The following is a 25,152-nucleotide window of genomic DNA, read 5'->3' on the forward strand; positions in this document are numbered from 1 at the left end:
AATGTGAATGGGTGGGTAGTAGCACTGCATGGGGACCACCAGTCCCCCGAGTTTCTGTGGCTCAGGTGGTATTGATGCCCTCCTTGTCCCAGGTGTGGGCATACGACTCATTAGGGCAGATCAATCGGAGCAGCCCATACTCCCCGCCACGATGGTTTTTCCAGCGATGGGTCTGGGGCTCAATCAGAGCCAAAGAGATATGACTTGAGGACATTTGTTGAGATCTTTGGGTATATAATACTGTTTGAGCCACTGAATTCTAACATATCTGAGGCTAGTTGTACCCTGGACTTGCCATCCACGAGGGCAATGAATTCCTTCTTACAATGCAATCAATTTGATTTAATTTTTTGTTATCAGTGTCCCAAAGGCATACAAACTTATATAGAAGAGTTGTCCAGGAAGATATCACAGAAAAGATGTAGGCAATATAAAAAAAGTGATATAACAAAAGATTGAGTGGACGTCAGAGAGGCAACATAACGTTGTGGTTAAGTGCACAGAGTTGCAAGCCAACTGCCTGGGTACAAATCCTGGCACTACTGCTCAGCAGTCATGCGACTTTGGACAAGTCACTTACCTATTTGTGCCTCCATGTCATCCTCTGTAAACTGGGGATTGTAATAGTGTCTATCTTATAGGGATGTTTTGAAGATTAAATAAATTGATATATGTAAGGTACTTAGAACAATGCCTGGCATGTAACAGGTGCAGATGTGAATGCAAGCTTTAGTTATTATTTTATCATTATTATTCAAATCTCAAATATATGGTGATATGCTGTATCAAAGAAAAAGTTGGGAAAATGACTCTTTTGTTGCTAGCTGATACAGAGGAAGCAAATGATGAATTACAAGTGCCTCTTTGTAGCAAAGGACTTGAATAGACACTTCGTCAAAGAAGATGTACAAATGGTCAGCAAGCACATGAAAAGATGCTCAACATCACTATAATCACTTGGGAAATGCAAAGCAAAACTACGAGATACCACCTCATATCCATTAGAGTGGCTACCATTTAAAAAAAACCTGAAAAAACAGAAAATAACAAATGTTGGCCGGGATATGGAGAAATTGGAACCCTTGTGCACTGTTGGTGGGAATGTAAAATGCATCCACTGTGGAAAACAGTATGGCAGTTTCTCAAAAAATCAAACATAGAATTACCGTGTGATCCAGCAATTCCATTTCTGCATACATATCCAAAAGAATTGAAATCAGAGTCTCAAATAGATATGTGTACATCCCTGTTCGCAGCAGCATTATTCCACAGCTAAAAGGTGGAAACAATCCAAGTGTCCATCAATGGATGAATGGATAAACAAAATGTGGTATTTCCATACAATGAACTATTATTCAGCCTTAAAAATCAAGGAAATTCTAGGGCCAGCCTGGTGGCATAGCGGTAAAGTTTGTGCACTGCACTTTGGTGGCTGAGGGTTCACAGGTTCAGATCCCGGGTGCAGACCTACACACCTCTTGTCAAGCCATGCTGTGGTGGCATCCCACATACAAAATAGAGAAAGATTGGCAAAGATGTTAGCTCAGGGCCAACCTTCCTCACCAAAAAGAAGAAGAAGAAGAAGAAGAAGAAGGAAATTCTGACATATGCTACAACATGAATGAACATGGAGGACGTTATGTTAACTGAAATAAGACAGTCACACAAAGACAAATACTGGATGATTCCACTTATATGAGGTATCTAGAGTGATCAAATGCATAGAAATATAAAGTAGAATGGTGGCGGCTGGGGCTGGGAGAAGGGGTAATGGAAGTTGTTCAATGGATACCAAGTTTCTGTTTTACAAGGGGAAAATGTTCTAGAGATTGGTTGCACAACAATGTGAATATATTTAGCACTACTCAACTGTATACTAATGAAAAATGCTTAAGATGATAAGATTTATGTTATGTGTTTTTTACTACAACTAAATATTTAAAAATTTAAATAAAAATGTTTTAAGTAGCTTTTTGTAAGCTTGTAAATAGCACAGTGCCTGGTGCAGCTGGTACTCGCTAACATTGAATGAATAAATGAATGATAATGTAATATACCTAATGATAAAACAAGCGACGAGTGAGGTAGTTAAAGGAGTTGAAGCATTTGTGGGGCAAAATCAAGTATCAAGTGCTATGTGAAAGCTTTATGATGAGGATGATAAGACAGACGACATAGCAAAACGTGTAAAGCATGAAATCTACAGATACTGGTTCTAGTCTTGATTCATTCATTCATTTATTTTTACCACTTATCAAATATTTACTGAGCAGCTACCATTTGCCAGGCACTGTTCTTGGTCATCAATGAACAAGACTGCCTTGCCCTTGTAGGGCTTATTTCTAGTGGGCTGGGACACCAATACTGAATTTCTAGTCCATCAGAGAAGTCCCACAAGTTTTCTGAGTCTTAATTTCCTGATTTGTAAAATGAGATGCATGAGACAGAGGGAACAAAGTGGCACTTCTCCTTCTTACATTCCTAAAGATTTGAAAATTAAATGTAAATATGCAACAAGGACATAAGAAGCCACTAGGGGGCAAAATGAGCATGGCATAAATATTCTACTCATGAAATTCTAGAAACAAAAAGGAGTCATCTTTCTGCATTATGAGAGGAAAAAAGCAAACAGCGAACATTATCTGTCATTGTAGGTAGGAACAGAGCTCTACAGAATAGGTAACCAAATGTGCTTTATTCTATGAATAAAGTATTTGATTTAGAGATAAGGTTTTTCTGAGGAATAATGGTATGTAAGAAGCAGGATACTTCATTAGTAATTGAATGACATCGCTAAATGCATATAATAATAAGACCATGTTCACAGAACCACAAAACATCAACCAACGTATTCAGTCTTGAAACGGCCTTTCACTCACATCAGAATCTAATACATATTTAGATTTCTTTCTTTCACTTGTTTATTTCTACTAATGTGTACCAGTCTCTCTGATTACAAAAGAAAACCTATGCTTATTCTTTGTTCCACTTGTATCCCATTGGAAAGTGGTAGTTTTAAAACATGTGAAAAATCTTTGACAGTCTTCTATCAAAAGTTGGAGTGTAATTCCCTTTTCCTTTAGTGACTTGCTTCTAGCCAACAGAACGCATCAGAAAGGAAGCATCCTTTGTGTGACTTCCCAGGAGGGTGTAGAAATGGTGACACAGCTTCCAGCTGACTCTCTCTTTCAGGATGCTCTTCCTCAGAATCCAGCCTCCATGCTGTGTAGGTGTTCTAGTTGAGAGGTCCAGGTAAGGTCCCAACCTGCAGCTAGCATCAACAGACACGTGAGTGAGTGAGCTTTCAGAAGATTCCAATACCCAGGCTTCAAGCCCCCCCCCCCCCCAGATGAGGCTGTGTGGACCAGAGATGAGCTATTCCTGCAAAGCCCTGCCCAAATTGCAGATTTGTGAGAAAAAATTAAAGTTATTATTGTTGTTCTAAGCCACTAAGTTTTGAGGTTTTTGTTTTTACAAAACAATAGATAATTGGAACAGAAGATAACTGTCTCTGGGAATATGGCAGAAGAATTTAAGAAAATAAGCTGCCAAAGGATTAGATTAGGACTTCTGTGGATTCCAACTGGCACAGATCCACTTACCCCTGCCCTGAAAAAAAGAAAAAGATTCTCAAGTTATGCTATCCCTTGGCATCTAATCCCATGTGCACTAATGCTCAGGACTATGGAGTCTTGGAGAAAGACAAAGCCTTCTCATTCAGGGGTGTCATCATCACTGACATCCACTGGCAGGTTACTATAAATGTTCTCCCAAGCAGCAGGTCTGCAAATGAGGGCCGTTCCCTGGTCTGGCCCTTCCAGTTTACAAACAAGGAATGGCACACCCGGCTGGATGGAAGCCCAGTAGTGACTTCATCAAGCTGGAAGCACTGAGGAAGAGGAGCATTTCTGCAGGCAGATGACTGAAGATGGCTAGCTTGTAGCCAGTCTGCAGGGGAGATGGGAGAACAGGACGACTTCATACTTAAACACCAAAAGGCCGACACAGAGTCTGTTTGTTGTATATAGTGACTGGCACATGGTAGATTCTCGATAAATATTTGTTAAAGGGGCCGGCCCGGTGGTGCAGTGGTTAAGTTCACATGTTCAGCTTTGACGGCCCGGGGTTCGCCGGTTCCGATCCCGGATGCAAACATGGCACTGCTTGGCAAGCCATGCTGTCGTAGGCGTCCCACATATAAACTAGAGGAAGATGAGCATGGATGTTCGCTCAGGGCCAGGCTTCCTCAGCAAAAAAGAGGAGGATTGCCCGGCACGTGTTAGCTCAGGGCTAATCTTCCTCAAAAAAAAAAAAAATGGTTAAACAAGTGAATAAATACCACAAACACAGCATTATTCTATGCCCTAGAGTTGGAACACAAAGTAAATCTAGCATAACCACTATCCTCTTAGAGCTTCGATGCAATTAGACGGTTACAATTACACACTTATTTACCATCACATCTTTGTCAACTACCATCTGAAAGTCACAAAAAAGATACAACGATGATTCTGACACTAGCCATATTAGGAAAATTGATCAGATCCTTTGTTCTGATCAGCCTCTAGTCACCCTGTTGGTGAAGGAGGGATTGGCTGAACATATGACACTCGACACTGGACAGATAGATTGGCAGCAGTTTGTTACTCACATATTCTCACAGCCCCTGTGAGGAAGATAGTGCAAGGCATGCAGGACCAGATGAAGGTTGCACTCAGGAACAGAGTGAACCAGCAGGGCCTGTGGGAGGAGGACTTTTCGGTATCAAGAGGTTGGGGCAATCCCTGGGTGCCATGGGGAGATAAGATTGGTTTGTTTGAATAATTTCACCAGCTTGTAGGAAAGTGAGACCGATTAGACTGAAGATCGGGTGGGGCGTAGCTGGTCTGGCTGATAGGGGAACTAGTCAGGTGTGGAGCCTTTCCCGTTGGGTTGGGGACACAGCCGGCAACAGCAGAGGAAGTCACGGCTAGGCTCTTGGGGCCCGGTGAGGGTCAGAAATGTGAAGGCAGCACTTGAAATTTAGGTCTTATAATACATCCCTTCACTTCTCTTGGCCTCAGATCTTCATTTGCAAAATCCAGCGGGTGGGGAATGAATGATCTCAAGGTTCCTGTCAGTTTTAATTCTCTTTAATTTTTCTTATGTGAAGCCAGTCAAACGAGAGGTGTTTTGGTCATTTTCTGAGGTTTTGCTGTCCTGACAGGTCCATGAAGACCAGTCTATTTCTTTAGGGGAAGGATTTAGGGAAAGTTTAGTGACTCTCACTTAGGGAATCTCAGGGAATTCAGGGTCCTCTCAAAATTTTAATGTGAAGCTTTGACATTTAATTTCCAGGGAGTGCGAAGGGGGAGTATGTAACAACATTTAGTACAGAAGCCAATTTTGGAATTAGCAGGAAGAGCTTTCAGAGAGAGTCCAGGAAAGAAATGATATTTATAAACCTAAAATCAACTATTCTTTTAAAGGCTGGAAATCTTTCTAAAATAAAATCTTAGCAAGAGTCAAGAAATGTTTATATTTTCTTCCAGAGGAAAATATTCATTATCTCAGACAGTAGGGGATTTGTGATTTTCCTTCAATTCTGCAAATTTAGGAGTGCAAGGAAGAGTCAAAAACATCTTGACTGCTTAATGTAAACTCAAAAGGCAAAAACGTGTTTGTGGGGCCAGCCCTGTGGCCGACTGGTTAAGTTCTCACGCTCCGCTTTGGCGGCCCAGGGTTTCACCAGTTCGGATCCTGGGTGCGGACATGGCACCGCTCATCAAGCCATGCTGAGGCAGCCTCCCACATGCCACAACTAGAAGGACCCACAACTAAAAATATACAGCTATGTACCAGGGACACTTTGGGGAGAAAAAAGAAAAATAAAATCTTTAAAACAAAAGTTTGTCTTTAACTTCTAGATATAAATTTGCAGAATTTAATGAAAATCATGTCTGATTTCACTTGCCTCTAATTGTTTTAAAATAAAATTATCCTCACTTAAGGAAAAGAGTTTAATTAGTTTTATAATTAATAGTCTTAATAACAAAAAGTCATTTCTAAGTACATAAAAAGTAGTATGTTTAAGATATAGTAACCCGCTCTCTCTCGTAATCATAATAGTAACCATTCTCTGCTCAGGGAACATACATTCTCCAATATTTAGCAAAGAATTGAAGAAATAAAGAATAATGACAAAAAGGGTATGCTGTTGCACATGGGCTGCAAGCTAGGATGCTCTCCCACACGTCTACCTCTCTTATGCCTAGTGACCTATCTTATACTCAGATGAGACACTGGTATCATCAAGACATTGATGTGAAAATCAGATCAAAATGAAAAATTCTGTAGAATTCTGTAGCTTGGGCATGTGTGCTCCAAAAGGCAAGATATAAAGTTAAAACAAGAATACTTTAAACTTGTATTTAAATTTATCTGGCTTAAAGCTCCCAGAGCAGCAATATCTAGCCCTGGAAATACCGTGTTCTAATAAAATAGAGTTTAATATGACATTCTTTTTATAACAGCAGAGTTAAACTGCAGTGATAAGCAGAGGTAGCTTGAAGAGTCTGTAACTGAGAGGGTCATGAAGAATTCAAATAGAAAAATATGGAAAATAAGCTGCCTAAAAGAAGTGTGATAAATTACACTTACAGTAATTTCTAGGCTGCTCTCTCATTGAGTACTATAAAACCTGACCCCTCTATGATTTTAAGAACTATTACACATTAAAATTTTTATGGCAAATGTTTAACTTGTCTAGGACACTCCCACTTTCTTTCTTTGCAAATAAAAATGTTTTCCACAGTGTAATTCATCTTATGCACTGTCTCCTGATAAATTAAATTCCATGTGTTGGGGGAAGAGAAGAGAGAAAGGGAGATAAAGAAGAAAGATGAACATATTTTTTTTAGTGTTTGAAATAACATGAAACCCATCAAGAGAATCAAATATGGGTAGCATTATTCATAATTTTCACGTACAACTGTTCTACCATATGAGTGATTCTTAAACCAATAGTGTCTGATATCAAAAGATATTTGTGAGACCAGAATTTACAATGCAGACAAGCCCAATTTGGAAAATCTGAGAAGATGAAGAAAGCATTTTTTTAAACACTCCACAGTATCAAAAGGCAAATTATAAAATAATATAGAATCTGTAGGGAAGCATCAGAGTGAATGTGTGTAATTGTTCTCAGAAATAGTTTGTTCAGGGGCTGGCCCCATGGCTGCGTACTCCGCTTCGGCGGCCCAGGGTTTTGCCGGTTCGAATTCTGGGCGCGGACGTGGCACCGTTCATCAGGCCATGCTGAGGTGGCGTCCCACATGCCACAACTAGAAGGTCCCACAACTGAAAATATACAACTGTGTACCGGGGGCTTCGGGGAGAAAAAGGAAAAATAAAAATCTTTAAAAAAAAAAGAGAGACAGTTTGTTCAAGCTCAATTATTGGAGTTTCTAAAACGTCTATTTTGGTTACTGACAAAATCCTATTGCCGCTATAGCTATATAGATTATGCAATGGTAATACCTGCAACCATTCAGTGAGTGCTTAATACTTAGGCATTTATACTTACCTGCATTATCTCATACCATCTTCCAGCAGCCACATAAGATGAATATTGTATTTACAGGTGTTAGCCGTCACAATTCTCAAATGCTTGACTTGCACCTTTGGCACAAGTGGCTCTGCCATCACTAGAGCCAAGTTCAAGTCCTCTGATGCTGTTTTTTACATCATCTTCCCTTCTGTCTGTTACTTGAGATACCGAACTTCCAGAATTATCATTGAAATTCTTATTCCAAACCACAATATCCATTCAATCCAACATTAGAAATACTTTTGTTATTGAAGAGAGTATTTATGATCTCTACAATGAAAATGCAGTATTTCTTTTAAAATTATTTTGTAAAGACTTTTTTTTTTTACAATAGCATGAGGCACTTGCGATATTGAAGTCAAAGTCTCAAGAATAATTATTAAATCAGGGTTAAATTTCTTTGCATTTTAAAAACCAGTTCTGTCTAAAAGGATCCATTGTTGTTACAGGCAAATGTCTTCCCAAAGTAACAATATATTGTTGAAAGTAAAATAATTGAAATAACACAAGCAGAAACTGATGCAGAAAATCTTTTCTAAGAGATAGAGGAAAATTTGGAGGAAATGTAATTGTCATATTTGGGATATGGGGTTACATAATTAATATTCAGGGATAGTGAAAACAGATCTTTGGTAATTATACTGGTTTTAACCATAATTATCAGGTTTCACTGTGGAACTAGACATGATGAGCACACAGCCGCCAAATCCCCTCCTCATTTGGTGCTTGTGGATATAGCTGAAAGTAGGAGAAAACTCTCTTGTTCAAACCATAATTTTCTGGCACGACTCCTCATGACATTTACTATAAAACAGGGGAAATAAGGCAACTCTAAAATATTTAAGTACAATTTCACTGATATTCTAAGAAAACAGAGGGGGTTTTTGTGTGTTTGTGAAGTGTGTAAAAAGTGTTATTGTGTATACTGGCACGATTGCCAAACTAATTAAAAGACACTACTCATGATTAGAATGTTCTTTCTTTTTTTGTTACAAGTCTAGTAATTGACATACCAGGTTCCAGGGAAGGACTAGGCAGCTGTTACAAGCCCACTTCATGCTTCACTATTTCTTGATTTGGCTGAGGCTTTCTATTCCTAATGAAGCCAGCTCAATGACTTTAACAGAGGTCAGCACATTTACCAAGTACTTCACTTTCCTTTAACATAACTTTCTGGAGTCTATCCTGAGGTGGAAGGAAGACCAAAACAGAAGTTTCCAAAAAGAAAGGCCTACCTGATTAGCCATGAAATTGACTGATATTCTCAAAATCCTCAAGTGGCTTCTGCAGGATACGTTGGCTTATATTTCAAAGTCAAGCAAACAGTATGGAGGATTTAATCACGTAACTTAATTTTCTTGTTTGGCTTCTCAATTGGGGCAGGGGTTGGAGGGCAAAGAAAATCCAGTTAACATAGTAATTGCTTTCACAGACAGAAGCAGAATTTGAACAGCATCTGTAACCAACAATTCACTCCCATGCAGGTAATTTGTAACCCTCACATTCTTGTATTTCTTTCAAATTTGAATGATATCTCTTTTGGATTGGAAGAAATGGAATCATCACAAGAAACAAGCGAGACAATTTTTTTCAATCATAAGATTATTAAGTAGACAAAGTGATGAATTATTGCATATTGTTGATAACTAGAAACAGCTTCATGGATAATGTAGCTGAAAGAGAGTACAACCATAGACTTTATCAACAAAACTGCAATATTTTTGAGAAGGAAAAGGGGACAATATTAATAATTATGCTGGACTAAACAGGCATAAAATGGGACAACAGGGCTGTCTGCAGCAATTCAGGATATATTGTCTGTCTACTTAGAGCTGTGTAGATGGTACCTACATCAATGAAATTCTAAAAGGATTAGTAAAAGGTGGTAAATTATATAGTTGGATGAACAATTTCAGAAATTCTCTGATGGAGTAGAAAACCTCAAAGGTAGTTGCATGTTTGTCTGTAGAGTACACTCCTTGTCTTTTTGGTTTTGTTATATTGTTTTGCTATTTTTGTTTGGAAGCAAGTGTGCTTTTATTGTTTGATTTTTACCTGTTTGTTTCATTTTGGTGTGTGTTTTTGTGTGTTGAGAGAAAAGTTTTAACCAGTGAAATTTTATTATTCCTTTGGAAACAGGTCCCGGAGCAATGGTCTGGTTTCTTTTGTGAGGACCACAGAATTTTGGTCCCAGCATATAATGCAAGGACTCACAGTGTAAATTTTAGTACCATAAGCCCCGAAGACAGTTCTGCTCATTGGTTAATGCCATGGCATTTGGAGTTAGGGTGGTCGGGATTCCTCCACTTTGAGAAAGTGATTTAACACAGCAGCCAGAGCAATCTTTGTAAAAAGTACACAAGCTAATTATGCAACTCATCAGTTCATACCTTCAGTGGTTTCTCTTTTCTTTTAGAACCAACACTGGAATCCCACAAAGCTTTCCATTTCCTGGCCCTTGCCTGTAACTCCAACCTCAACTCCTATGTGGCTCCCCTAACTTGCCTTCAATCACCCTAGCTTCATTTAGACCAATAATTTCAGAACTCTGATGTTGCCCAAAGGACATCTTGCAATGTCTGGAACATTTTTAGTTGTCACAAGGTGTGTGGGTGGAGGGTGCTACTGGCGCCTAGTGGGTAGAGGTCAGGAATGCTGCTTAACATCTTACAGTGCACAGGGCAGGCCCCCACAACAATCACCTTTGTTAATCGTGCAGAGGTTGAGAGACGTTAACTCACACCACATTTCCCCTAAGCCTGGGCCTTGCATACGCTGTTCTCTCTACCAGAAATATTCACCTCTTCTCCTCCTTTTCCCTTCCCTTTTCCCTTCCCCCCTTTCCTCTAATTAACTCCTATTCACCCTTTTGATCAGACCTTATAGTGTCTGTCCAGATTCTTCTTCCCAAATGAATATTACATCCTTTCAAAGAATTATGAGGCACTTAAGAATATCAGTAATAATTTTATTTGTGTTTGATTACCCCTTCCCCACCAACTCCAGGTGAGTACTATCTAGCTTGTAGTCACCATAGTATCTCAGTACCCTCAGCAGCTAGCATAGCTAGTACAGACTTGTCATGCAATGTTGCACTCAACGTTACTAAGTGAACACTTCACACCCTCACCTATAAAAGGAGAGTAATACAGTAACTATCTCATTAGGCTGTCACGAGTAAACAATACACATAAACTCCTTAGCACAGTGCCTGAATCATAGTAAATGCAGAGCGCCCGAGGCTATGTAGTTTGCGGACAATGGATGGACTCAGTCAGTTTCATTGCAGCGCTTACACGCTTTCCTCCAGAACCTCGGTCTACTAACGAAATCTCCCTTCTCTTAACCAGTAAACACCTGCGGCGCCTGCGCCTTTCTGCCTCCGCAGCTAACAGGCTGCCGAGTTTTCCCTCTTCTCATTGGCCCGCCTCGAGACTAGTTGGTCGATACTGCGCATGCTCCATTCCAGATCACGTCTCCCCCGCCTACCCCGGGTCCGACTCGAGCCCGCAAAATCTGTCACCGCGCCTGCGCGAGCCGCCGTGCCCCGGAAGCAGTTCTTTGGCCCTGTGACACGTAGCAACGGGTCCAGTTCAGGGTCTAAAACTGAGTTTGGGGGTTATTTGGGGCTGCTGGAGCTACTGCCGCCACCGCCTCCGCGTTTGGTGAGTGTCCCAGGCCCGTGGCACACCGTTCGGCTTTTCGCCACACCTATGCGGCGCGGTTCGTTGTGCGGCGCCGCGCCCGCGTCCCTTCGCTCAGACCCCCCTCCCTTTCAGGCCCTGCTGTGACGCGGCCCCTGCACCTCAGGCGCGGCCTTCCAGGAGTCTGCACTTTCCTGGCACGCCCGGGCCTTACTTTGCAACGAGGCAGTCGCGTTGCCTGTTGTAAAGCCCTGTCTCGTGATGAGGAATCATCCTTGTAGTTGTTGGTGTCTTAGACCCCCGTGGAACCACTCCTCTCACGACCCTGCCCCTAACCCAAGGCTTAGGAGCTCCTTGAAGTGGGGGCGTCTTCCCGGGCCTTCACTTAGCGACTAGACATTTCTTCAGCACCCCCCTCCCCCGATCCACCCTTCAGCGCTGCTCCCCAAAATTCCGGAAGAAATATTTGCCGCCTTCTGGGAGTATTTGCTTAAGGAAAGTATCGGGAACAAATTCAGTAAGATCTTGGGCGTCAGTACTATTTGCCGTTTCTCTTCTGTTGCAGATCGTTTGCAATGTCAGGCTTTGATAACTTAAACACGGATTTCTACCAGACAAGTTACAGCATCGATGACCAGTCACAGCAGTCCTATGATTATGGAGGAAGTGGAGGACCCTATAGCAAGTAACTTTTCAACTTTGGCAATTTGTTTAGTCAAGATTGCAGTGGCAGCATGTACCCAGCATGTTTGGTTCTCCCTGAACGTGTGAACGTGTCCCTTATCAGGATTTTTCATCATCTTCCTTCCTCTGGAGAGATCTGTGATACCGAATGGGTTTGAAGGGATTGCCCTATTTAGCGTTGGTATCTTCTGCAAAATCTTTAGGTGTGCTGTGGGCGGAAAAGGAGATCGTTGAAGAACTGTTTCCTAGTAAGAGTATTTCTACATCATTTAAGATATGTAGCAGAGCTTCAGGTACCCAGAAGATAGGCTACGTAGTCCACGGGACCAGTTAAAAATTAAAGTCTTTTGACAGCTTGTTTAGTAGTTAAATCAGTCCAGCTTTCAGACTTTGTCGACACTAACTGGAATTGCTTAGTGACGCTATTTAGCAGTGTCATGCCTTTTTATGAATCATGAGGTCACTTTCACATAGCAATTGATAATCAATTTTATTGCTTCTCTTACCACAGCTTTATGGTCGGTGCACACAAGTTTCCAGTTGCAGATTGAAGAGTGGGACTCAAAACCTTTCAACCCTAAACTGTTTAAAAAAACAGAGGAAAACTGATAAGACTGATCTTTTTATAGTCCCTGGTGTTTGTGACAAAAATACATGAACTGAAGGCTTTCTGCCAATCTCCTCTAAGACATCACATCCTTAGTTTCGTAGGACCTTAAAGATAATCTTATCAGCTTCCCATTCAGTAAAGGAGTTTCCTTTATCAGGGTTGCTTACCCGTTTTTAGATGATCCAGGTCCCCATTGAGAACCTTAGAAAAACTGTGGGCTCATTTGTGAGAAATATATGCATGCACTCAAACACGCACGTAAATGTGCATATAACTTCGATCGGTTCATGTGTCATCTGATGTTCATCTGTGGACCCTGAATTAAAAACCTCATGAAGACTATCATAGGATGACGGCAAGGGAAGGCTGGGTATCCAGTCAGTCTGAGAGAAATGTGTAATACTAGAATGTGTTTGAATTAATTAATCTGAATGAAAGCACCCAAGGATTTTAAAAATCAAATTCAGCCCCACGGTATGGTCTGTCTTGGATAGGCTATACTTTTTACAACTTACAGACCCCTTGAATATGCTTAATTTGACGTAAGGTTTTTTTCTCCCTAAAACTTAATACACTGAACAATGGGAGTGAGCATGTAAAAAATACTGTGAATCACTTTTTCCTTTCCATTAAATTCTCAATTACGTACCATTGAGGATTTATTTCTTTTGGTCAGTTAATTGGGCAGAATTGGAAGAATCATGTTGAGAATTTCCCATTCATGTATTTACCTAAATAAGTATTGTTTTGTGATCGTTCTGTGTATGAGAGGGCAAATGAATGTAAGATGGGCCCGAGAGCAGCTATGGGGCTTTGGAAAACCTGTCTCTGTGTGTGGGCCTATTTTTAACCAAATGGTATTGATGTTTGGACCCAGAACTCTTCCATTTAGATTGCAACCTCCTAGGTTTATCTCTCTCTGCCTTTCTTTCCTATCCTGTCCGTGTTTGCATCACTTAAAGGTGTAACTTATCCTTTCATTTCACTTACCATCATCTTATTTCAGTTTTCCACAGAGTAGTTGTTTAGATATTCTGTTACTAACTCTTCTCACAGGTCCATTCCAACCAAATCATGTACTTTACGAGTAAGCATTGCTTCGGTACTCATGAAGAACTTTTATTCCAAGTGCTTATATAACCCTTACTGCCAGTTAATGAATGTGAGTTTATAGATGATGCTTAGGAAAACAAGATGCCTAATGTGTTAGTAGTAATAAATTTGGGCCTCTGAGCTTTATGAAACAATTGGACTCTTCTACTTCTATATGTACCTTCAATTAGAGCTGAAGCCTAATGACATTTGAAATGTCCATCTCTGTTTGTCAAATAATATTGTTTGTTTTGATAACTTGGTAACAAAGATCAGTTGATAACTTTCAGCACACTGTTGATGAAAATCTAGATTCCAATAGCATTTATCTTGGATTGTCTTCAAGTTTGACTTATTATTAGCCTGTCATTCTGTATTTGCCCTATGAAGTCAGCCGTAACATTTTGCATAGGTTCCTCTATAGGTATTTTCCAAGTATCATTCCTACATTCATATGACAAAAAAAGTATAAGGCCCTCTCATCTTAATCTGTTCAGTTTTATGAATGTCATATTGGATAGGTCCCACATTGTATTCTAGATATGCCTATAAAATATATAGTAATACCAATTATATATTTTTTAAAGTATTGAAGGCTAGTATTTTTTTCTTTTTTGTCTTAACTGGTAATACCTTTATGGACTGTCTGAGGATTTTCCTGAACTTAAGTAGCCAACCCCATCTGTTAAGAGGCTTTGTCTTTGTTGTTGGTTCCGAGTGTTTCTGAGAGTATTGGTTTACTGTTTGCTGCTTTTCCTGATGTAAAAGTGTTGATTTAGTCTATAATGTTCATGTCTACCATGTTACATTTTAGTTTAAAGCCAGCAGGAGTGAGTCAGGAATTTTCCTGACCAGGTCCTGCCAGAGAAGGAAAATGGTAAAATTCCATAGTATTACCTTTCTCACCTTTTATTTTGAAGAAAGAACGCTAGTGCCACTTTTGAAGCTATCATTTGCTTGCAGTATTTCTCTTACGTGAAACTTACCTGTCACTATATAAAGCACTGTATCAGTGGTTTTAAAGTGTGGACTGCAGACCCCAGAGGGCCCTTGAGACCTTTCAGGGAGTCTTTAAGTTCAAAACTATTTTCATAACAATACAAAGATATTATATACCTTTTTAGGTGTGTTGACATTTGCACTGTTGCACAAGCAATACTTAGTACTGCCGGTACCCAAATATGAATCCAGACAGTGGCATCAAATTGTTATAGTAGTCACTGTGTTCTTCATCACCACACACTTGTGGGGAAGAGGGGAGAACCAGTTTCATTTAAGGATGCCCTTGATGAAGCAGTAAGAATTATTGTTTTATTAAATCCTGACCCTCGAGCATGTACATTTTTAAACTAATTTGTGTGACAACATGGGAAACAGGCATAAAGCACTTCTACCTCATGCTGAAGTACAGTGATATCTCTAGGAAAAGCAGCTGTGCAATTTGGGTTGCAAGCTGAACCAGCTGCTCTTTCATGGAAACCATTTTTATTGGAAAGAACAACTGACAAACTATGGTTATTCAGACTTTCTCAAAAAGGAATAAAGTGAGCCTGTTACTTCAGGGAAAGCAATTGACAGTATGTGTGGCCAGTGATGAAACTGGAATTTTCAGGCAAATGAAAATTTCAGAAAACTTGTATCCATCACTGTGAATTTGTCAGTCTCTCAGTATTTAGCCATTTTTCTGATGAGATCAGTGATGTTACTACAAATGTGACCTTTAAAATATTTATATTTTATATATATTTTCATATTAAATGTATCAGTATTTGGAAGATGTGCACAACTCATGCCAGTATTTTCTAAGTGGCCAGTGCATGATGTTACAAAATCATACATGAGTAAAGAATGGATCCATTCAAAGTGCAAGACAGATCAATGTATTGTAATGTAACAGAGTATAAAAAATTCATCAGTATTTTTAATTTCTGCATTTCAATTTAAGTTCAAAAAACTACCACTTTTCTTTGAATTTTTATGTAGTGTCATAAAGACTATTCATGATAATTTGAAAAGATTATTGAAATACTCTGTTTTTCAATTGCATGTCTGCAACACTAGATTTTCTTCAGATGCTTCGACTAAAAACAATATATCACAACAGATTGACTGCAGAAGCAGATATAAGGATTTTTAATTATCTTCCGTTAAACCAGACATAAATAAGATTTTTCAAAAATATAATACAGTGCCACTTTTCTCACTAATTTTTTGAAATAATTTTTTTGTAAAAACTGTTTATGCTAACGTAATAGATTTATTGTTACTTTAAATGAATTAATATTTTAAACATTTCTCAGTTTTAATTTCTAATATGATAATTATTGATAGATATAACCTACATAAACAAAAAATCTTTGGGTTTCTCAATAATAAATTTTAAGAGTATAAAGGGGTCCTTAGACCAAAGAGTTTGACACCCACTGGTTTATACTATTCTTGTTTTTCTGTTGCATACACTTCTAGTTATATTCTTTCTCTCTCTTTCTTTGTGTTCCTGTGTGTGTATGAGAGAGAGAAAATAAAATACAGTCTGTTTATACAGATTGTAAAAACCTCCATCTGGAGCTTTTCTAGCTATTTCATAAACTGAAAGGTGGATTAATGATACATCCTAACAGAGATCAACACAATAGCATATTGTACTAAATCAGAAAATGTGAATTCTTGTCCTAGTTCAGCCAGCTAGCCCTGTGGGCTGTGTGTGTATGTGTGTAAGTAAATAGAAATCAACCTATTTGCATACCAAAATACTGGGGAAATGCATATACAGAAAAAAATAGTATAACTGTCTCTGTAAGGTAGGATTTTGGGGTGATTTTTCTTAGAATTATTAAGAGTTGGCCACTGGGGTCAAAAAGTCTAGTTTTGAATCTTGGCACCACTATGGACAAATCATTTTAACCCAAATATCAGTTTCCACATTTTTATGATGGAAAGGATGGTAAAATCAACCTCATAGAGTTATAGTGAGGATAATATGAGATAATTCACGTTAAACACTTATAACAGTGCATCACACAGTACCATTCAAAAAGGTTATTTATGTTTTTGGAAATTTTCAGTACTTAGTATATACCTATAACATACAGCATATTTAGAATTAATTTCAATAAATAATAAATGTTGTACAACATTTTTAAAGCTGCAAAGGTACAAGAGTTTATAGTGTATAAATTGTCTTCTGTTTCCCATTTCCAGATCCCTTTACCTTCATAATTATATATACAGATATATATAATACACACACATATACATAGATGTAGATGTATAGATAAAGATATATTCTAAAAAGCACAGCCATGATGGGTGCGTATGGTATACACTATTCTGAACATTGGCTTTTTTCTTCTTCACTGAATATTTCTTTTTTTTGTTGTTGGGCGGGGGGCAGATTATCCCTGAGCTAACTACTGCCAGTCCTCCTCTTTTTGCTGAGGAAGCCTGTCCCTGAGCTAACATCGTGCCCATCTTCCTCTACTTTATATGTGGGACGCCTACCACAGCATGGCGTGCCAAGTGGTGCCATGTCGGCACCCGGCATCGAACTGGCGAACCCTGGGCCGCCGAGAAGCAGAACGTGGGAACTTAACCACTGCGCCACTGTGCCAGCCCCTGAATATTTCTTGATTATCATTCCTTATCAGTAGACATAAAACTGCCTCATTCCTTTTAACAAGTGCATAGTAATCTGTGCCCATATCACAATATATTTACTGATAGCTATTTATATTGTTTTGTTTTCTATCTTTTGATGTTAAAATAATGCTGTAATGAATTCTATATTATTATATAGCAAAAAAATAAGTAGTATTTTTTTTAAGAATGGATTGTACTAGTGTGGTAAGTCTTCAGAATACCACTGGAATCTCCAGAGAGCTATGTATAGTTAAAAATTCGCCATTAGTTTGCTTTACTTTTAGTCAAGATGTTCAATTAATTGAAAAATTAGATTTAACTTTAAAATCTCAAGTAATATCAATGGAGATCATTAGATTTTTATATTTATCAAAAGGGAGCTATAAAATTTTAAAATGTAATTAGACTAAAGGTTATCTAAGGCTTCTCAGATCTCATTTTTTGAAATATTTTACTTTTAAAATAATTATTTTATTTTTAGGGCCAGCCCAGTGGTATAGTGGTTAAGATTACGCACTCTGCTTCAGTGGCCTGAGGTTCACGGGTTCAGATCCCGGGCACAGACCACACATCACTCGTCAAGCCATGTTGTGGCGACATCCCACATACAAAAAATAGAGGAAGATAATACAAATAATAGAGGAGGATACAAATAATTGGAAGATGTTAGCTCAGGGGCAATCTTTTTCCAGCAAAAAGAGCTGGCAACAGATCTTAGCTCAGGGACAATCTTCCTCACCAAAAAAAATAAATAAAAATAAAATAATTATTTTTGCTCTGTATTTCTTACTATGTAATTACATTAGTCCCACTGATAGATAGTCATATTTTTCCAGAATCTGATGAGACAGGTCTTTAAAGATACTGCTTCAGTATCCTTTGTTCCCTGTTGTTATCATCACTAAAATAGCCTTGGTAAGTGTTCTCCTTCTAAAATGCAGGATTTGCTGTAGCACATATCAAATGAGACGATAGATGTACAACTCCTGCGAAAAATTAAAAGCTCTATTTAAATGCAAGGTGTACTAATAATGTTTTGTTGTATTCAGACAGCTTTCACAAAGGACAAGCTTGATTCTTCCACTCTGTGGGTTGAAATTGATGGTGGTTCTTAAGGAGATTTACCCACTTGCAAAAAAACATACTACAAAGAATAAAGAAGAATGATTTAACGTTCAATGGAGATCCAAATTACAATGGAAAATTACATAATGTGTAGTACAAAGTCTGTCATTCTAAGCTTTCATTCATAGTCTTAGGCATAAATTTTATTTCACAGCTATCTTTATGTTATATATACTCACTAAGGGGTAAATATAGACAATATTCTTAAGTTTTAATTTGTTGATCCCCTGATGTTTAAAAGTTTAATAGTTTGTAAAATGCTTAAGTGCTGAATAAGTGAGTGTTGGCATCATCAGGAAGATTCTCTATAAAAAATAGACAACTTTTGGGGCTGGCCCCGTGGCCGAGTGGTTAAGTTCGCGTGCTCCGCTGCAGGCGGCCCAGTGTTTCGTTGGTTCGAATCCTGGGCGCGGACATGGCACTGCTCATCAAACCACGCTGAGGCAGCGTCCCACATGCTACAACTAGAAGGACCCACAACGAAGAATATACAACTATGTACTGGGGGGCTTTGGGGAGAAAAAGGAAAAAATAAAAAAAATCTTAAAAAAAAAAAATAGACAACTTTTCATTGTAGATAATCAGCTTGATCTTAGTAATCATTTCAGCTACCATATATAAAAACTGGCAGAGTAGATATCCTAGGAATTGCGTGACTGAGATTCCCTAGCTGCCCATTTCAGCTGTTGGTGGATTGAAATACTTCTGAGAAACCAACTTCCTTTGATTTATAGACAGTATGCTGGCTATGACTACTCGCAGCAAGGCCGATTTGTCCCTCCAGACATGATGCAGCCACAGCAGCCATACACTGGGCAGATTTTCCATCCAACTCAGACGTACACTCCAACCACATCTCAGCCATTCTATGGAAACAACTTTGAGGATGAGCCACCTTTATTAGAAGGTAGGATTGGTCGTAACACTTTATGGTACTTTGTAATATCCAGCTGGTCAGTGAAAATAAATCTTAATTTGGAGAAGTTCTCCTTTCCTCTAAAAGAATAATGTAGAGAGAAGTTTTCTACTAAGTGACCCATTTTGAACACAGTATAAATGAAACCACATTGAGCCCGAGGGGACCATATTTTTAATAAATCTTTGTAAAGGAATAATAAAGTATGTCAATATGTATGCGTCTATTTTTACTTCAGATTACTGATTAAATTCTATCAGTGGAAGGAATGAAAGGCAATAGCATGCTATTGCTTATTCTACCTGGAAATAAGCTGGCAGGACTGGTAACATTGCTGAAAAGTATGGTGGTTTTCAAATTGTATTCCAAAACCCATAAAGCAGTAGCTCTGAACATTTTTTTGGATCAGATACCCTTTGAAAGTCTAATGAAAACTGGATACTCTCCTCAGAAAAATGCACACATATACATAGAGACATGGTTTTGTATATAATTTCATGGAGCCTCCAGGTATTCCTGAAGCCCAGGGAAAGAACGCTTTACTATGAACCCTTTCCATATGTTCTTTGCTCTGCTGTCATAGCTGAGAATGTCTATTTCATCGTATCCATACTCTTTTCCAACACCAAACCAGAAATTGGATATTTGTTGAATAAGCACCCCAGTCAGTGAAGACTGATATTGAGGACTCATCAAAATAATGTCGTCTGGTAGTGCTAGGTCCTCTTGATGCTGGATGTCTCATTTTGTCTTCTGATCCAGCATAGATTCTGGTAAATTAAAGATGTCGCAAATCCTAATTGACTTCCTTAATTTCTTTTCCTTTAGAATTAGGTATCAATTTTGACCACATCTGGCAAAAAACACTAACAGTGTTACATCCATTAAAAGTAGCAGATGGCAGCATCATGAATGAGACTGATTTGGCAGGACCAATGGTGTTTTGCCTTGCCTTTGGAGCCACCTTGTTACTGGTAAGGTTTTAGTTTCAATTCTCAGTATGAGATTAAAGAACAATCTTTAAATATTCCCCCAAGAGCCATTTTTGAGATTCTGCTTATATGTCAAGTGTTTGGTGTGTTTTGAATAGTAGTGAGTTGCTTGAATTTATGAAAAGTTGTAAAGATAATTGTTAGTATTTGTTTTCTTTTATCCTGTTGCTGAATTAGAAGAGATAAATGATGTAATGCATAGAAGATGGGATTTTTAGTCAGAAAAACTGGGCGTGAACTCAGTGCTCCTACTCTGTCCCTGAGCAAGTCATTTAATCCTTCAGCTCCCTCCGATAGATAAGCCTGTGCTGCCCACCTAACAAGGTTTTTTTGGAGATTAAGCAAGACAGGTGATGTGAGAACACTCTGAAAAGTTTAAAGCACTGTACACAGAGGGGGTTTTATTCCTACCGCATGAGTGAATTCAGCAATAAACTCAGCTGAGGTTTTTCGAACTCCTGCACTCTCAATCAAGTGTTTTGAAATAAATATTAACATAATCTGCAGAGGCATTCTCAAGATGGAGTTTTGTATGTCAAAAGTCTTACAACCGGAAACTTTTTGAAGGCTTCTCTGTGGACTGATTTTAGTGATAGTGTGACCTGAATACAACATTTGTGCACATATCTTGATGAGAGTACTGTAACTCCAATTTAGCTAGTCATAAGTCCTCAGACTGTTCAGTGATGTCTTTTACAAAAGCAGAAGGACTGCTTTTGTCAAAGGACTGTATAACTCAACTAACACTTTGCAAAAATAATGAAAGAAAAAAATATCTTCCATTATATTCCTCTTGCCTCATTGTTAATCAGTTTTCTTTTCTCCTCCCCTCCCTACAGAACTCTGGCTTCCTGTTTATCTGGCTTCCTTTCTCCTAGCTCCTCTACCACCCATATAATGTGAATGATGAAATTATTTCTGCTGTTAAAAAGATTATGGCTACATCTGCCGATGAGAATAAATTGCTTCAGGCAATTTTGGTGGAATTAGCTAGTTTCTCAAGTGATATTAGCTATTATCCAAACATTCTGAATGATTTTCCTTCTTGTCTCAAGTTTATTTGCTTAAAATCAGTCAGATTTCTTTTCAGAAAGCTACTATTTTAGTTGATTGTAGCATGATTTTATATCTTTATTTGTTCAATTCTATGCCAAGTGCACATGCTAACTGGAAAATAGGAAATGAAATATCTATGTATTGGGAGGTGGATACTTGAAACTTAGGAAAGATGTAAAAGCCAGTCTGCACAGTGTTTTACTTCTCTGCGTAAAGAATAGATACCTGTGTAGATTTTGATGCTCACAAATTGAATATCTTCTACATGTACCATTTTAGGTGAAATAAGGCCAAAAGTAACTTATTTTTTCCCCTTTAACCTATAATCTTTTCTTTACCCATAGGCTGGCAAAATCCAGTTTGGCTATGTATATGGGATCAGTGCAATTGGATGTCTAGGAATGTTTTGTTTATTAAACTTAATGAGTATGACAGGTGTTTCATTTGGTTGTGTGGCAAGTGTCCTTGGATATTGTCTTCTTCCCATGATCCTACTCTCCAGCTTTGCAGTGATATTTTCTTTGCAGTAAGTACTGATCTTCATTTTGGGTTGACTGACAATTCTCTGTATTGGGTTTTACCTCTCCATCAGTTTGAGATAAATCACTGATTCAGCAAGCACATTGGATTGTGCCTCTTGTGAGTGAGGACTGTGCTGCTTGCTTTTCAATGATGAGCAGTGGAACTGAGAATAAATTTAGAAACTTTTTATACCATCTCAACTTTTACATACGATAAAGAATTTCCTAGTTTTGTGTTTAGTTACCAGTGTCAGTGAATGAATTGAACAGTGGTTATTGTTAATATAAATATTGCATGCAAAAGGTCAAGTTGTTAAAATTATACTTACCTACTCTGGTATTTTTTTAGACTATATCTGATTTCTTAAAGACGTGGAGCATATGTTAAGGAAATGGGTAGTAAACCCATACTCTATTTGGCAACTTTTTAACTGAAAATGAAACATATTCTTTTTATGGCAAGAGGCTGTTACGAGCTTACCATGTTCTCAGATGTATTTTAAGCAACTTTAAATCTAATTTTTTAAATAATATTTTAGATAAGATTAAAAAGAAAGATGTAAATTAGTGCTGATAAAATAATATTTTAGGTAAGGTTAAAAAGAAAGATGTAGGATTACTGATGTAATCCTTGTGGCTAGTGTGCAGATGCTCTCAACATTTCAAGCTCCTCCTTGTGGCTAGTGCTGGACACAAGCAGTAATAGGGCTTTGTTATACCTCGTAAGTTAAAATGGAGGTTTAGGAGAAGAGCGCCTATCAACTAATTGATGCTAGAGATTTGGCAAGATGATGGCTTCATAGTGTTCCTGCTCTGGATAAAAATGCTTCATATTTTCAGTGTAGAAACTGCTTCATTCTTTTCATTTGTTGAGATTAATATATTTATATTTGAATTTTATGGAAGGTATTTTCTATTAAAACAGTGTTTTCCCTCCAGGGGCAATTTTGTTCCCAGGGACATTTGACAACGTCTGGAGACAGTTGTGCTTTTTGCAACTGTAGGGGACACGAGTGCTACTGGTATCTTATGGGTAGAGGCCAGGGATGCTGCTGAACATCCTAACAATGCACAGAAGAGCCCCCACGACAAAAGTACATCCAGCCCAATGTCAGTGGTGCCAAGGCTGAGAAACCCTATGCTAACAGGAGAAAAATGTAGTTATAAATGAGCTTTTTATCACATGAAATAATTCAGCATCATTGAATTCACTGAGAGAGACATTTTAGCATTTGGAAAAAATCTTGATTATTTCTGCAGATGACTACATGTGGCTTTAAAATGCTTTTCTTTAGAATTGGTTATTGTAGTATTCTTACCTAACTAAGCTCATCTACTGCCTTATTTGCCCTCCCCTTGTTTTTTCTTGTCCGTTACAGAGGCATGGTAGGAATCATTCTCACTGCTGGAATCATTGGATGGTGTAGCTTTTCTGCTTCCAAAATTTTTATTTCTGCGTTAGCCATGGAAGGACAGCAACTTCTAGTAGCATATCCTTGTGCTTTGCTATACGGAGTCTTTGCCCTAATTTCTGTTTTTTGAACTGAATTTATCTGGGATGTGGACATCGTTGGGCAAAATACACAAAAAGGACTCTGAACTCTTAAATTGGACCAAGAAACTGCTACAGTGCAACTCTCATGCAGATCCAATGTTCGACTGTTGGAGCAGTGGAAGTAAACGTGTATCTATTGTTCATTTTTATGGAACTTTTGAATACTCTCTTGGATTTACCTGCAATATGACTAGCTTTAAGTGTTTGTGCTTATACAAATAAGAAGTGCTATTTCTTTCCTGTTCCTGCAGCCTTTGGAAAACAACTTTTCTCCATGCAAATTACATTAGGGTGTTTTTGATAGATTTTTGTCAACTGTGGAAAACTAATCACAGAGCTGATAATCTTTCTTAAAAACAACCCACTCATAGTGAAGAAGACACAAGACGTACTACAGAAATACTTTTTCAAGGAATTAGGAAAGAAAAATTCCCTGTATTCTCGAGGCAGATGTGCTTGAAGCAAAAAAGTGAGCCCAACCTAGAGTTTTATGAGTTTGCACTTCAAAAATTTGACATTCCGTAAATTATCTCATGAAATTTTTGCTAAAATTCGTCGATTCAAGAAGTTCCCAGTCTACCTTATTGTAGACGTGAAATGTGAACATCTGTTTAGATATTAGCATTAACTAAACCATAGTGACCGAGGTAGGCCACATTAATGTTCATAGTTGGGTCTCCATGTTTCCCAGGCAAAAAGAAAATCACTAACCTTTTTTTGAGAAAAATATTTAAAATGTCACAATTTCAATATTGCAGTTATCAATGTAAAGTGCATTTGATGCTTATTAATTAAAATTTTCCCAATTCATTTAAACTGTGTTGTTGAGTTTACTTTTGCTAAAGCACTGTTCTCGGTGTCCCATTTTCTTTCTTTATTTTTTTTTTCTTTTTTTGAGGAAGATTAGCCCTGAGCTAACATCTGCCATCAATCCTCCTCATTTTGCTGAGGAAAACTGACCCTGAGCTAACATCTGCACCCATCTTCCTCCACTTTATATGTGGAACACCTGCCACAGCATGGCTTGACAAGCAGTGCATAGGTCTGCACCCGGGATCCGAAGTGGCAAACCCCAGGCCATTGAAGCGGAACGTGCACATTTAACTGCTGTGCCACCTGGCCAGCCCCCTCAGTGTCCCCTTTTCTTTAACTAGGATCTGATTTTGCCTTGTATCCCAATTTATTTTAAGCTTTAAGAATAGAAGTCATCTAGTATAGAATCAGGAAAACAGAGATTAAACAAGCAATTTATTTTGAGTTACAACATTATTTCTTTGTATTAAGTTTATTTGGTTTATATTGTCATGCTCTCTTGCCAAAGAAACTGTAAGAAAATACTGTATCTTTTATATTGATCATTGGCTTTTTCTGGAGAAATGGCCGATGATTCTGGACAAAGCTCACGTTTATGAGAAAGATGCCATATGGGGAAGAAAATGTTGCCTTTTTGTAAAAACAAAACTTTCAGACTAAATAAAAAGAAATGCCAAGCTGACACATGAATGGCTCTTTTTTAGAGCTAGTTTTCAATCATAAAGGGAGATTAAGATAAAACATATTTCTTATAAGAATATGATCACTAATCTCTGGAGTCACACAAATATGTTTTTCTTTATTAATATGTAATTTTCTGGAGGAATACACTCACTAATAATTAGTTTGGGGCTGGGTTTTCAAACTTATGAAACTGTTTTAGAATAATATTTTTTATTGTAATCCTTGGATAGTAT

The 25,152-nt window shown here is 38.2% G+C and overlaps 1 protein-coding gene across 1 annotated transcript; it reads left to right on the top strand.

Annotated features, from left to right (window-relative positions):
• The first annotated feature begins 10,938 nt into the window (after positions 1-10,938).
• YIPF5 (Yip1 domain family member 5) lies at positions 10,939-24,238 on the top strand. Its single transcript, XM_008521501.2, has 6 exons — positions 10,939-11,253; positions 11,798-11,917; positions 19,117-19,289; positions 20,127-20,272; positions 21,691-21,872; positions 23,247-24,238. The coding sequence occupies exons 2-6, from the start codon at positions 11,808-11,810 to the stop codon at positions 23,407-23,409; spliced, it is 774 nt and encodes a 257-aa protein (XP_008519723.1). The 5' UTR covers positions 10,939-11,253; positions 11,798-11,807; the 3' UTR covers positions 23,410-24,238.
• The last annotated feature ends 914 nt before the right edge of the window (positions 24,239-25,152 follow it).

Source organism: Equus przewalskii, chromosome 13 (assembly GCF_037783145.1).
Source record: "Equus przewalskii isolate Varuska chromosome 13, EquPr2, whole genome shotgun sequence".
NCBI classification, from domain to species: domain Eukaryota; kingdom Metazoa; phylum Chordata; class Mammalia; order Perissodactyla; family Equidae; genus Equus; species Equus przewalskii.